The sequence below is a fragment of the Anser cygnoides genome, chromosome 1, assembly GCF_040182565.1.
Source record: "Anser cygnoides isolate HZ-2024a breed goose chromosome 1, Taihu_goose_T2T_genome, whole genome shotgun sequence".
NCBI classification, from domain to species: Eukaryota; Metazoa; Chordata; class Aves; order Anseriformes; family Anatidae; genus Anser; species Anser cygnoides.
Window position 1 is genome coordinate 103872616 of NC_089873.1, and position 15996 is coordinate 103888611.

Genomic DNA, 15996 nt, shown 5'->3' on the forward strand with positions numbered 1-15996 from the left:
CTAGCTTCTATTCTACTATCTTCCATTCACTTAACATACAGATGCTCTAAACCATTCACTCCCTCTCTGTTCCTATGTGGCTTCAAAATCTAGCCCTCTCGTGACCCCCTACATCTCCACTTCAATGCACATACTGTCCAGCTCCAGCCCTTTATCTCAGTCACTATCCACCCAGTCACCCAAACTTCTATCTGTCCTTTCTTTCTTCCTTCTAAGCCCCTGCCTGAATGCCTCACTGTTAACCCACCCGTTCAAGCACCTACTATAGAATCACAGAAAAATTTATGTTGGGATGGATCTTTGTGAGTCATCTTTTGGATTTTTTTTTTGGTACCCTTTTAATTTTAGTGTTTTTTGGGGGTGGGAGAGAAATGAGCTTCAAGAGGCACCTTTTAAAATATCCTTTATTTTGATATCATCCTAGTAAAAATCTTTCATATAAAGGCAAAAGTAGGTATTGCATAGAAGAAATACAGGTGCAAACATTACCTGAGGGGAATGGCATGTTGTTTCTTAGTGTCTGCTATCTACTGCACAACAGATGGCTAGCCTTTAGGCAAATATCTCCAGGTTTCCCACATGAGATACAGGATGAAGCTGTTTAGCTCTATGGAAGGAAGTTATACCAGAATTATGTGTGTCCTATTCTATGCTGCTCCCAAGAACCATCTGCTGGGAAAACACACTTTCCTTTCTTGCCTTTTCTATGCCTGACCAACACATTGCCCAAGAAAGACCATGAAGATCAGTTCTGCTTTACTCTGCTTGCACCCTTCCTGTGTGTGAGTTTGTAGTTCATGTATTAATGGAAGTGTGGGGGAGGGACACAGGGGATACAGGATAAGAGAGCTGGCCTAACTTGACCATAGTCCAAGAACTCAATGAATCACATACACAAGTCATCTCCTGTAATCTCTGAGATATTTATACAATTGTTTTTATCATCTCACATGTTACTTCACTATGGGCAGAGAGTGTGGTTTTTTGAATGCCTTCCACCTGGGCTTCCCATAACTAAAAGCCTTGGTACCCAAGAGGGAACAGAATTCACTTCCACAGCTTTCAAGGAGAGGCTCTTTAAGCAGTTCTCCCAATATGTCTCTGCTTAAGTGCTGATGCAGCTTCCAAACATGAAGCACAGTGAGACAGCAGGTACACTACAATCTAAAGAAACACTCAGAGAAACAGTACTTTCACACATGAACTGTGCTTTCATGAATTATAGATACAGAGAGGTATGCACTTATACAAATCAATATTTGTGTATACTAAAGATATTTTTACCCAGTATCAGTTTTTATTTAAAAACATGCGAAAAACTTGTAGCTAAATAACCAGAATGTTGTTTGGGGAAAACACATAGACAGCCACCCACCAGCACAAGCATAAAAAAGTGCATACAATACATGAGACAAAGCTCCCTTTGACCAGTTACAGGAAAGTCAGTGCCTTCTCTGACAAACGAATGGATACAGCCTCATGCTTTCCAAGGCTGTTTTTGTTGCCTGGAAAGTGGCATTACTTTTCTTCTCCTTTCAGGATATCTGTCATCTCCTCCCACATCAATGAGTCAGCTAGAGACACAAATCAGCCCTGCTCTTGACTACCTTCCTGTAGGGTGGCTTCATGGAAATGAATACATGAAGCTTGTGTAACTACCTCACTTAATACTGTGCCTAGAATGCCAAAAGTAGTCATTAAAAAAAGATTTCAGGATCTATGCCACTATCAGATCATGAAATGGAATGAAGCATTCTACAAAAATAAGTTTGGATGAAAGGCAAAATAGCTGAGTTTGCAACTACACATTTCTTCTCAAGAGTTACTCATAAACATTTTTTTACTTTCCTACTACTTTCACTAATATATTTTATTTTTTATTTTTTTTTGTACAAAAACTGAATGCAGATTGAAATTTAAGTTGTGGTAGGTACCACTGTGTGACCAAAAAGGACATATGTGATGTACACTGCTCTTTTTGAACCCCAGAGAAAACTAGAGAAAAAAAAGCACTTTTTTTGCTAGAGAAAACAAAGTACCTCTGCTCAAAAGGAGAGTGCAGTATAGCCATCAGATGAAAATTGTCCTGTCTTTTCTTGCAAAAATGGGAACACATTTTAGCAACTTTGTATACAGTCTTACATGTAGCAGCACGTACACTGGGAATCAGAGCCCCTTCTTCCATGTGGAACATCCATCTCCAGCGGGGCTCAGATGCTCCTGGTCCCAATTTTCATTAGAAATGGAAGTAAAACTGGATTCTGTTTCTGTGCTTTTCCTCTGCTCCTTCCCGGACTTTCGAAGGCAATCCAAATTAAACAGCTGAGCCCATGTGGTATTGTCTGCTTTAGGGGGAAACAAGAGCCCTGTGAAACTTTGGGCGTAATGCTCATGTGGGCAAGAACCAGGCTCTAAGAACAGTAACCTCCTTCATCACTGCAACACCCAAATTTGTCTCCGTATCCCACACATTCACACTCCTTCCTGTCATACCAATCTCATATGAAGTCTAAAAAGTGTCACATTGTCCACAAAAAATGCTATTGCTGCCATACTTACAGATGTAAGCAGGACCTACTGGGAAGATAAACAGGGGACTAATACCTCCCAGACAGGAAGTGGCCCAACAGTTATTTCAGCCCACCATGAGAAGACTGGCTGATTGATACAATGAAACTAATATATTTTAAGAGTTTAAAGTATAAATATTCAGACTGGACATTAGGAGAAATGTATTTATCAGAGTTTGATAAAGCACGACTCTGAAAGGGGTACCAGAGGGGCAAAAAAGCTCCATCCTCAACAGTTTCTGAGACTCAGTCCAATAAAGTCACAGTCATACCCACCTCACATAGGTCACAGTCCCCTTTCGAGAGTGACATTGGATGAAATAACCTATTAAGGTCCCTTCTAACTGCTGCTAATAAAAAAATCAATATTCCTTTCAGACCTAAGTTGAGCCCTGACTGGAGTTAAATCACAGCATCTTCCAATAGCTGATCCTTTCCTTCTTCCTTCACAAAACTGTAAAACTGAGGAAAAACATGTGCAAAAACTGGAACAAAGTGTAAATGGGGTTGGCCTGCAATGAAGCAGAGCTCAAACTAGAAAAATATACATTTGATTTTTCTAGCCAGAAAATGTTGGTAAAAATATGCATTGCAGTGAACTCCAAACCACACCCTGTTGGATGGAATTGGCAATGTCCCAGTGTGAACCAGTTCTGTGCTGAAGGTGTGACAATGTGACAATGCATACTGTCTCTGACTGCTGTTTTGGAAACCGCCCCTTTCCTGTATCATCTGATCATCTTTAATCAAACTCATGTTCCTTGCTATCCAGAGACACCCTGTCCAGCTCAGGGAGACAGCTGTACCTGAGGGAACCCCTTCAATGAAGGACATGACATGACAATACTGCAATCAAATTGCCATCCCCCTTTCTAATATCCAGTAGAACGCTATGCCTTGGGCAAACGTTTTGAAACAGACGGTTTCAATACACAATACAATTTGTGAAGGCTGCTGCCAACTGGCCAGCAGGTCAGACTGCAATCTTTCTCCTTCGTGCCAGGGAGCATTCACTTGCTTAGTCAGTATTTTTAGCTTTCAAAGTAGCGTGACATCAAAGCAAGCCACTGAGGGCAATCAATTACAGAGCCAAAGATTGCTTTGGGTGGATAAAGACATTGAAATTTAGGCTCACAGGACTAGCGAGCTCCCCACAGACTTGAGAAAAGTTATGTCTTTATTTGCCTCCACCAACTGCCAACTTTGAAAAACATGTCCTCTGGAGATTGCACAGTGGTTCCTAAACTAATGTACAATAAATGTGTAAAAACAAAAACAGTAAGAAGCTATAAATCAGGCAACTAAATTCTAAGCTATATTCATCGTAATAGTCATCATCATCATTATCATAATAAAAAACTATACACCATCTGGTACAAGAAGCTGCAAAGCAAAGCAGCTCCAATTCTTAGGACTCTCTGTTAGAGTGGCTTTTCTGAGTCTTACAGTGAATTGGACATGAGGGTTAAAAACTTAATGGAAGACTTTGAAGATTTCTCCCTTAGAGTTGAACACACATCATTTTTGCACATATAGCACAGATTAGTAGAGTGAAACATTTTCTTAAATTAAGGAAACATTCTTAGAACAGATCTATGATTTTGTGTAGAAAATCCATTTGTTTGGGGATCTTTCCCCTTTCTTTGGCAAATAAATGGCAAATGTGAAACAGACAGAAACATGAGTCAAATAACAAGCTGTGATAATAACTATACAAGTAACAACAAAGTAGATCGGTCAGTGGGACGGATTCTCTTAGCGGGGCTCGGCCGATACTCTTTGTGGTCATTCCTTTTGTTCATTTTTATGATCAGACAGAAGGGTTGATGTGATAATGTCTCAGAGGCTTTAGGCATCATATTTTTTGCCAGTCCTGTGAATCTGCTGGAAGAGTGTCATGGAGAAGGCCATGCCAAGAATCTGAAGGAAAGCAAACAATGAAGGCTTCAGTACAGGAAGGCTACCAAAACTGAACTACCCGTGTTCACGGTCCAAATGTAGTTTTTAAAGACATTCTACACTAGTCAGCTTTCTCAAGCTTCAACACTGATCAGTAAACCAGGATGTATATTGTTCAGGCACACAGCAATGTCTTAAGACATGTCAAAGCACAGATGAAGGCAAAAAGTTCTCAGGGCTCCTTGTCACATGCAAAAATTTTTCTGAAACAATGCATGCAAGTCACTCTTCCTTTTTGCCCAAAAGTTTGTGCTTGATTAGCCAGATACCTGTGACTTAACCATCAGATTCTGACATTTTGTCCCAAAACTATAGCTGTTATGCAGGAGCCCCAAAACTATAGCAGATTATGATACTTCTGCATTTTCTTTTTTAAGCACGTTAACCTACTCACTTCAGCAGCCATGATTTAACTTGTTTTGGCAATTTCCAGACAGAACTTCCCCGTAAAATTTAAAAAATAACAGTTCCTTAAGAGACAAGGTAGCAAACATCTAAACCTGGTAACTCTAAAGCAGTGCTCTGAAGCGAAAATGCAGATAAGTGAAACCTCACTGTAGCATGTTTCCTTTGAGGAACTGACTACTGACTTGCTTTCTTTCCAAGGAGATGGCATCAAATGAGCTCATAAAACAAATCTGATATTTTTGAAAATACAGCCAAACCCAAACTCAAAGAACTGCTTTTCACACAGCAGAAACAAGAATGCTGACAGCAAATCAAAGTTATGTTGACATACATCATACCAGCATTACCTGCATTATAAGGATGCACATCCCAATCGAACCAAGGACATGCTTATTCTCATCAAACCAAGTCATAACTCTCTCATAACATCCCTGAAAGATGAAAATTGAATTCCCAAGGTTACATTTCTTTCACGTGCATTCCCTCTATTTTGTACCTTCCACCCCTCCCTAAGACTTGACCCGAGCAAAGTAAGCCTTACCGTTTTCCACACTAATTCAGTAGAATTCCGTCCACAGTCTTGGGAGTTTTCTGTACAACATCGGTCTGGGACAGTGTTTTCTCCCAGCACTGGGTACCAATCCGTAAAGTCATTTACACCACAGCATTTCATCTATGGGAAAAGTAAACGATTAATAAATGAAATTAACTACACAATTTGTCAAATGTACACTATCACAAACTTTTACTTAGAATCACAGAACCATAGAATGGTTTGGGTTGGAAAGAACCCTTAAAGATCATCTAATTCCAACTTCCCTGCCATAGGTAGGGACATCTTCCACTAGATCATGTTGCTCAAAGCCCCATCTAACCTGACTTTGAACACTTCCAAAGATTGGGCATCCACTACTTCTCTGGGCAACATCTTCAAGTTTCTTACTACCCTGATAGTAAAGAATTTCTTCCTTATATCCAACCTAAATCTACCTTCTTTCAGTTTAAAACTATTACCTCTTGTCCTGCCACTACACACCCTGGTAAAAATCTTTTTCAGTCATTCAGATAAGCCGACTTTATATATTAGAAGGCCACAATAAGGTCTCCTCAATGTCTTTTCTTCTCCAGGCCAACCCCGCCTCCTCCCCCACCCCCCAACTCTCTCAAGCTTTCTTCATAGGAGAGGTGCTCTAGTGCACTGATCATTTTCATGGCCTTCCTTGGGATCTGCTCTAACAGGCCAATGTCTGTCTTGTACTGGGACCCCAGAACTGGGTGCAGTACTCCTGGTAGGGTCTCATGAAAGCAGAGAAAGAATAACATCCCTCAACCTTCTGGCCACACTTCTTTTGATGCAGCCCAGGATACTATTGACTTTCTGGGCTGCAAGGGCACATTACTGGCTCGTGCCCAATTTTTCAACCCCAGTACCCCCAAGTCCTTCTCTGTTGGGCTGCTCTCTAATCACCCTGTCTGTGATTAATTAATCACTCAGTCTGTGATGATATTGGGGATTGTACTTGGCCCCACTGAACTTCAAAGGTTCCACATGGGACCACTCCTCAAGCCTGCCACGGTCCTACTGGATAACACCCCTTCCCTCTAGTATATTAACTGCACAGCTTGGTGTCATCCACAGACTTGCTGAGGGTGCACTCAATCCCAATCCCTATGTCACTGATGAAGATATTTAATAGTATTGCTTCCAGCACAGACCCTTGAGGGACATCGCTCATTACTAGTTTTCACTTGTATTGAATATAACTCTTTGGATGCAGCCTTCCAGCTAATTCTTTAGCTATCTAACTGCTCATTCATCAAACCCATAGCCCTCCAATTCAGTGGCAAGAATATTGTTGGGGACTGTATCAAAGGCCTTACAGAAGTCCAGGTAGATGATATTAGTAGCTCTTCCCTTGTCCACTGATGCAGTCACTCCACAAGAGAAAGCCACTAGATGGCATGATTTGCCCTTGGTGAAGCCACTTTGGCTGTCTCTAGTCACATCCTTGTCTTCCATATGTTTTGATGTAGCTTCCAGGAGGATTTATTCCATGATCTTACTACTGTATGTTTTCAAAAAAGGATGCCACAGCAATTCTGTGTTTTTAAAGTTCTTTGTGCCCCATGATCTCTAAAAGCAAATACTTAATGACATTCAAAAAAAAAGGGGGGGGGGGGGGGGGGGAAGAAAAAGCAGTCCTATATTCAAGGTGTGTTAGTTTTTTAAGTCCTGAATTGTGGTGAAATGCTAGCTGTCAGAGCTGCAGTTCAACCTATGCAGTTTTTGCTGCTTTTCCATGTTTCAGATTGTACTTCTAAATGAGAGGAATAGAGAATCTCAGACAGAGAGCATCTTTCACCTTACAAAGTACACTTCGATTATGCATTTCAGAATGCTCTCTGACAGCCTGCATTAGCCACCTTTTAGACTGGGCATGGATGCTACATTTAACAGACTGTGGCAGCCTTTGTGGCCAAACTGCGATTTCTTTTCTAATGAGAAAAAGTGTTACCTCTGCTTGAATGATATTCCACGCATTTTTCAGTCCAACATTATTTTCTGAATTGTACAGCTTCATACCTTCCTTCAAATCCTTCTTTGCGCTCTCACTGACCTACATCATATAAACACAAAAATTCAATGCACTGCTATTTATTGGAAAGGACCAAATGGTACAGACTTGAATACAGAACACATCTCTCTTACATTTTCTCACCACAAACTTAACATGGATAAAAAAGATCTCTCTTAGCTTCAAGACTCTCACAAGGTCTCTTTCAGCAAAGACTTTCAGCACCTCCGAGGCCTAGTCTGATCCTCAGATTGCAAAATCTTGGATTAATTTTCATGAGAATGGAGACCAAACAGCTTTCCCTCTAGTTAGAATCCATCATATAATTATCTGAACCAAAATAACTGAAGAGTGATCAGCAGAAATATGCTGAACTTATGTTAACTTTGTAACATACAGATGTTGGCAATACCCCACAGCAGCCTCTCCTGCCTCTAACCTGTGGTCTACTTTAATTTGCTAATATCACAAAACAAGAGTCCCAATCTCTCAAACTTAACTTAGTTGTCCCTTGCACAGGTTCAGGCAGTCTGTAATCAATGGCCAATATAAAATCAATTGCAAAAGGGCATTATCATTGTTCTGCTTGTGGGGACAGGCTTGCAGGATTTAAAATTTTCAAAAGTGTTCTTCTTGCTTCAGAGGTGGAAGTTGGAATGCTTAACAAGAGATCTGAGGGGTCCCATTTCTCATAAATTTCAGTCAAATCCTAGATGCAGGTAGGAATGTACCTTAGCTCTGACAGCCAAATCCAATGAAGATCTGGAAAAAAGCTAAAAACCAGCTTGCCGTTTTGCCAGCTCAGTTTGCCAACTCAGCAGTGAGCTGGCAACAGAGAAAGGATTAACCTATAGATCCCGGCATGAAGTACAACTATTTTTAAAGATCTGTTTCATCTCTCTTTCACATCCCATTCAAAATCAGAATCACAGAATCATAGAACCATAAAATGGTTCGGGTTGGAAGGGATCTTTGACTAGTGCCAACCCCCCTACCATGGGCAGGGCCACCTTCCACTAGAGCAAGTTGCTCAAAGCCCCATCCAACCTGGCCTTAAATAGTTCCAGAGATGGGGCATCCACAACTTCTCTGGGCAATCTGTTCCAGTACCTCACCACCCTCAAGAAGTTCACCCCAACTCCCTGGAAGTGGCAGATATCATAATGACAACGTGGGAAGAGATACAATCTGGTAAGAGCTCAGTTTTAAAATGTCTGGATATGCTCATAGCGTAAGGCTCTGTCCTGTGTTTAGTAGAGCCCTCTGATTCCCCAAGGGTTTTCCATTCTTATCTATCTGCCAAGCCAGTGAGCTGTACCTGCTTCTCTTAATCTTTACTAGATAGCAGGCTAACTTCTTACAAATGGGCTTTATGAAAAGCTGTCTATTGATCCTCTCCCCAGCCTTGTCAAACTCTCTGGGACAGCCCAGTCAAGTTATTCAGTTGGTGGCATCTGGAATCACTTGAGAATACCCCAGGCCTTGCTCCCTGCTCCTCCAGTGCTGTTGAAGGGTTGGTCCTAAGAGGATAACCAGGTCCAAACCAAGACCTTCCACTACCCAGGTCCATGAGATTATCAGCTTTTTGCAGAGACATAAACCAGCTATATTCATGGGTATCTTAGCTTTAGGAGAGGACTAAAAAGCAGGCTCTGGACCATGGTTTTATTTCAGGGAGGAAACTGCAAATCTCAGTATGTTCTTCTCTCCTGTTTGCCCTTCTCATCACTTCCTTCCTCCCCCAGAAGCAGCTTACAGAAAACAGCCAAGGTCTCAAGGTTAAACCTTCACCAAAGTGAAGAGCAAGGAAAACCCACATACCTTCATCTAACACAAGCAAACTCAACCTGGTTTACCTGTTAGTACAGATAATTAATCTGTGGCATATTTGCTTACCTTGTCCATATAAACAAAGAACAAAATGAGTAATATCAGCTCTGCCAGGAGAATTATCAGCAAAACGATGAAAAACTAGAACAAAGAAAAAGAGACTGTGTATACACACTTGCCAAATAGAGAGCTGGAAACTGAGTATTATTGGCCTTGTCCTTCAAACCTTTCCTCTACTGCCAAAAATATGCAAGCTTGATTTCAAACAGGTCAGACATATTAATACTATATTGTCACTAAAGCTTCCGTACGTCTCACTATCAATGAGGAAACTCACTGTGTAGTGGTCTCTAAAATTTTTTTTTCCCTACTATCAGTTTTCTTGTTTCAGCAATGCACTTAGCCCAGTCTCTTTCCTTCATACAATCTACAAAACAGATGCTAAGCCTACTGCCACAGAGATCAATGTGATATGGCATGGCAGTGGTTCCCTGTTAGGTGGGAACAGATCTGACTACCTATTTGTATGCTCATTACTCAGCACTTCTTTCCAACTGTCTGTAGTTCAAATCTCTCTCTGCAGGGGGCAGAGAGAGATGAGCTTCAGCAGTTTCTAATTAATTTTCATGCCCAGTAGCAGCCTTGTAGGTACTAGTGGTATGACACATAGCCACAGCATACCTATATAGGCACTGGGGGAGATGGGAGTATGAGATGCAGCAAGCTCTCTAATCAGTAACTCATGGTAATCTGTATCAAAAGACTTCTGCAGAGCCTTGTAAGAATATAAACACACTCTTAAAAGAAGAACAAAAAGTTTCTGTTGGTGTTGTAGTTCATGTGCATGAACAACATAGATACCATTATTATTCTCTATTTCCTTTCCTAGCCGAATGACAAAAACAAGCAGCAGATAGGCAACAAGTGCACATTTCTTCTCCAGTTTAATTTTCTGAAGTGGTCTAGGGAACACTGCTCAGCTGTTCCCCAATACCATAAAAGGGAGATATTTACACAAGAAAAACTTATATGCTCCTTAATGTCACAGCACCTCTGATTGAAAACTGCAACTGAGTTGGAACCTGTCTGCGTTGGAAGCACTCCTCTCACCTTCTCCTCAGGGTGAAGAGGATCATGATGAAACCCCCTGGATTTATGCAAGAGGAGTGACCCACAGTGTGTTTTCTGAGAGGGGTCCCCAAACTCTGTGTTTCTGTGCTGGACAAAGGCTGCCAAGGATCTTTTTTTTTTTTTTTTTTTTTTTTTTAAACTGGTAATACCAAGCAGAGATGCTGACTTCAGGTCATATGCTTTCCACTAGCCTCTGACACAGGCCTTATCTAAAGTAAGGCAAAGTAGAAAATAGTCATGAGCAACTGTGAGTGGCATCCAAAAACAGCTGTGCTTAAGATTTTCCAGTCAATCCTTCTAAAAGACATTTCCAGAAAGGCTATCCAGTTGAACCCACAGTTCATGTTTAACCATTCAGAGGTAACTGATAGTAATTTGCTTTGTTATCTAATACGTAAGTTTACACAGTAACAAGGCTACATTTGCTAATGCACCAATATCACTGTGACCAAACCTGTGGAATGTCATATTGTAATCATACAGAAGACTGAAGGTTAAGGAATATGTTACAGTGATCCACAGGACTATTTTGCACCGGTGAAAATGTTTTTAAAGAAAATAATCGCAAAACAACAGTAACTGGTCTTAGTGAAAAGAAATATCGATGTCTTACACTCAGAAGTAGGCACTTGTTTTCCTTGATAGCACCCAGGCAGCCCAGAAAGCCGGTCACCATGATGACTGTGCCAAAGGCAATGACTAGGTTGGCAGCTGAAAGAGATGGAAAGCTAGGAGAAAATGTGGCGAAGTTTCCTTGTGACACTGACAGCCAGATGCCCACGCCCAGGAGCCCACAGCCACATAACTGCAAAGAGATAAACAAAAGAAAGATTTCACCATTAAAATAAATGGCACTGACTCCTTCACCCACTCTCAAAAAGGAAGGAATTTCTCAAGTAATTTCCCAGGTAACTGCTCTGCAATAATGCTCTCACTGGCTTGGTACTGAAACAACATGAAACTAAATGTTTTTACCTAGACTTGGTCATGTAACTTATACTGATAAATCTGTTCAAAAGCCACTGGATGGCAGAACCCTATTTTTAAAGACTCAGCACACGAAGCCAGGGCTAACAATTTATCTCCCAGCAACACAGCCCAATACAATTTTTCTGTAGGAAGGAAAAAACATTACTTGAAAGAATGCCTCATCACACATATTTGCGCAGTCATCCACAATCTCTGAGTACCAGCCCCATAGTTCCTCATCCTAGGACAGGCAAGGAAGTCATGGAGATAAATATGATCAACATCATTTCAATAAATATTTGTCATAACTTTCCATTGGCCAGTCCCAGTAGCCTGGTTGTGTTTTAGGATTAGTTCCTATACCTTTCCTGCTGTTTGACACTGCTCTTTACTCCTGCAATTCTAAAGTTCTGCTGAACACAACCATGGAATAACTCCTTTCAAACTGCTGTAGTTATTGGGTCAACATGCCAAACTACACAATGTGATTACAGTTCCCTTTAGAGATTTTTCACTACGAATGTTAGTGCATTATTCAGTTGTACTCCAGTGTCTGCACTGACTACGTTCTCACTACGGCTGATTTCACAGACCCACTGGGCAAGCTAAGGCAAGTTCTCCATTTCACAGACATTTAACTTCCCAAAGTAAGATTTGTCCATACAAAAATTACATTGAAAGTGCAGATTATATAATAAATTCAGTTGATGGTGGCAATATTAAACACTAAGGCTCATCTATGCAACAGGATGATCTACAATGACAGAAGAGAGTAAGTAGTCAGGAAGATTTGCGAGTTGATGAAAGACCCTAAAAACTTCCACAAGGAGGCATCACTTTCCAAACAGTGCCAACATACTCTTAGCATACATCACATTTTATTTTTCTTCTCTCCAGAGGAACTCCTCAGTTTTTGTGCTTTCTTCTCTGTTTGTACCTCCTTTACCAACCTACTGAGTAGCTGTACTCTTGATGCTAAAATTTATCCTTTGACCTTAGGTCCCAGACCAAATTATCATTCATGCTCTTTAAAAATATCCCAAATAATTTCACTGTCTTGGGACTGAATTGCATATAGCCATACCACCCCAAGCTTGCAAAAATTCTAGCAGTAAAATAGCTTTCTCTGACACTTTATTCTCTACCAGTCTCATTTCTGATACAAGGTGATCACTGTGAAAATGGTCTCACAGCTATTTATTCTCACTGGATCCACCTCTTTCCCTCTGATACAAATGAATCCTGGATGATGAAAGAAGCAAAAATATTTTAAGTCATTTTATTAATTCCCTTTCACTTTTTCTATCTCACCATACACAGATGTCCCTAATCTTGTTTCAGTGCACACTAACTGAAGTTTTGTAAGATATTAACTTGATTGTCCGGAAAAACAAATAAAGGGATTTTTCAAAATATTACAATGCATTAACTGCTCTGTTGAGACCACAATATACTCTATTAAGCAAATGAGTTAAAGGAGGAAAGGGAAGATTCAAAGCTCAGCAATTCCATTCATTTACTCAGAGGGGCTCAGATTTTGCCTTTGCAGTTTTCTTACATGAGTTACAGAAAGAAAATAAAGGAAGGACAAAAGAGAAAAAAGAGGAAACAAAAGTAAAGAAAAAATAGAAAAAAGAAATATACCTAATATTTGGTAATATACAGAAAATAGTTGGACTAACACCTTGTGTTGCTATTGGTATGGGCTTGGGAATGTGATGCTCCTATGTCTGAAGAGTAACCTGTCACTCCTGGAGCTGTTGATACAGTCCTTTCCAGAGAAAAGTAATATCTGCACAGCTTCTGATGGCATGATAAAGGCCATTTCTGTAATTGCTCTGAATGCCTTGAAGGGGAACATTCATTAACACCTCACCAGATACACATACTGAAAAAGGACCATATGTCGATTAAAAGCCTGAGTATCAAAAATGTGTCCTTCAAAAGAAAGAAGTGTCTGGTGAAGCAAACAAGTAGGTTTATTAGTTTTCCAAGTTTTGTTCTTCTACTTATCACAGGGCTTTTGGTAAAGCAGTGATAGAATACATGGAGAAAATGTATCTGGTGCCTGCAGATCAGCTGGAACAGTTAAGGGTGCTACCATCGTCCCAGGAAGACAAGAGGGCTGACACTATCCACTCTGGATGCTAGAATGAGGGATATTCTCCAGAAAGTACGCTTAATGGCCAACAAGAAAGCTAAGGTTTATACAGCTGTTTTTCAAAAGTACTTGGCATATGTGAAGCAGCAATCAGGAAAGGGGGGAAAATAACTCACTTTTTTCTGGAAGAAAACAAGACAGAAGTGGAAAAACCTCTGCAGACTCCTGAAGACCCCAATCTTTGTAGTTCAGGAAATGCTGGATAATGTGCATCCCTGGTATTGCAAGAACGCACATGTGCTCCTAGGTAAACTACGGCCAACATAAGCATATCTCTTCTTGGGACAATCAGGGAAGTTTTGCATACAAAGGAGATGTCCTCAAGGAGTCCAGCTTACTTGTTTGGGTTGGATGTGTCCTCTAGATTTGTGTACCTTGTAATCCTGAGAACACCTGAAGGTTAGAATGCCACAGCTGTGGTGAATGAGCCATTTTCTTCCATGAGTCATACAGATATCTTGGAACAACTAAAAGTGACTGAGGAGGACCAAGATGCACTACACACACAACCTAAAAAGAGAGATACCTAAAGCCCAGTGGTTCACCCTGTGAAGTTTACTGTTAAAAAGAAAATATTCATAAAATCTTAAACCTTTGCTGTCTGTGGTGTCCATTTAAAGAAATATGTTGGAATGGGGTGGGGTTAAAGAACACAAATATCCTTGTGGTTGGGTTGAAAGTTTTATTTAAAGCATATATTTATGAAAAAAGTTTCAAAAGATGTAGGTCTGTTTGTTCTGAAACATATTTTCTGTTGTATGGAAAGCTTCATATTCATATTTTACAAAGCACATACTATCTGGTCATTTTGTACTATATCACTAGCATACAGTTTAAAAAGCTGTTCAAAGGTTATGTACAAAAAGACACAATGGTATCCATAAGCTGTGGAGAGGGCATGCTGCAGTTGCTCCGTCTGGAAAGCAATACCTGAAGTGCTGTGTTTTAAGAAGGACATGATATTTTCAGGAAAGAGAGTGCTGTTTGGACAGTAGCCATACAGGTGAAAAAGAAAAACTGCATGGTTCTGATCGGTGATGAAAATTGCCAGCCAGTGTTCTCCAAGAAGCTTCCATGCACGCAGTGGCAGGGCCTTCTCAGTCTGATGTACTTGTAGGTAAACCTACAGGGGAGGCTGGCCCTGCCCGCCTATCAGAATAGACCACATGACTGTAAGAGGGGAGCGACTGCCATGTCAAATGGCTGCCAAGGCTGCTGGGAGAGGGCACAGGGACTTTGCCAGAAGGTGGGGCAGCTGCCACTGGCTAACTTGTGAATCAGCGGTACCTATACTATTCAATCTCTGAAGAGATGAAAGTCTTCAGTCCTGCTTGTGATCCTGCTTTTTGCCCTGCTCCCTCATCATGGGATCCTGAACTCCACAAGGCTATCCCAAACCAGTTCTTCCTTGTTTATAAGCAACATGTCCAAAAGAGTACCTTTGCTTGTTGACTGCTCAATCACCTGTGTCTCTTTTTCTCTTTTCAGAAATCTCTTAGATTGCTTGTGCCCTGCTGTGTTGTCCTTCTCCTTTGAGAGACGCACACAGAGGTATGCTGGTTCCTCACAAAGGGCAAAAGAGCTTTCCCCATAAGGCTACTAAAGCTAATAAATTTGTTGTGCTCATTATAAATGGTATGACTGATGGATTTTTCACAAATTAGGAAGAACACAGTAGATGAGGAAATTATCATAGAAGTGTTGTTTAAAACGAATCTGTTGAAGTCATACTGAAGTGATATATCCTGCATATCAGTGGTAGCTGTACTACTGATCTGTTTGTAAGACTCCAATGGGATACAGCCCTGAAGAGAAGAGAGTTCCAAGAGAGAGTTCTGTGCTGATATTCAAGGATCACCTTCTTCATGCTTAAGAATGGTCCAGCCCAACAAGCAGGAAATTGAGCAAAGGCTACAGAAAGTACACACAAATGAACAAGAAATTCCTGACTAAACTCAATCATAAAAGGGAAGTGTACAAGATCACAGAATCACAGAATCGTCTAGGTTGGAAGAAACCTCCAAGATCACTCAGTCCAACCTCTTACCTAATACTAACAAGTCCTCCACTAAACCATATCACTAAGCTCTACATCTAAACATCTCTTAAAGACCTCCAGGGATGGTGACTCAACCACTTCCCTGGGGAGCCTATTCCAATGCCTAACAACCCTTTCAGTAAAGAAGTTCTTCCTAATAGCCAACCTAAACCTCCCCTGGCACAACTTTAGCCCATTCCCCTTCGTCCTGTCACCAGGCATGTGGGAGAATAGACCAACCCCCACCTCTCTACAGCCTCCTTTAAGGTACCTATAGAGAGCGATAAGGTCACCCCTGAGCCTCCTCTTCTCCAGGCTGAACAATCCCAGCTCCCTCAGCCACTCCTCGTAAGA

General features: G+C 40.9%; 1 protein-coding gene across 4 annotated transcripts in view; it reads right to left on the reverse strand.

The window, feature by feature from the left end:
* Positions 1–386: 386 nt before the first annotated feature.
* Positions 387–15996, reverse strand: part of TSPAN9 (tetraspanin 9) — a 185985-nt gene continuing 170375 nt past the window's right edge. For 3 of the 4 annotated variants that reach the window (XM_067005214.1, XM_067005209.1, XM_067005217.1), the window contains 6 exons: positions 11088–11279; positions 9410–9484; positions 7454–7555; positions 5479–5610; positions 5285–5368; positions 387–4490 (listed from right to left, as the gene is read on the reverse strand). In XM_067005214.1, the coding sequence (XP_066861315.1) occupies positions 4419–4490; positions 5285–5368; positions 5479–5610; positions 7454–7555; positions 9410–9484; positions 11088–11279 (657 nt within the window). In that variant the 3' untranslated portion in view covers positions 387–4418. The remainder of the gene's footprint in view (positions 4491–5284; positions 5369–5478; positions 5611–7453; positions 7556–9409; positions 9485–11087; positions 11280–15996) is intronic. The other variant, XM_067005211.1, reaches the window with a different exon arrangement.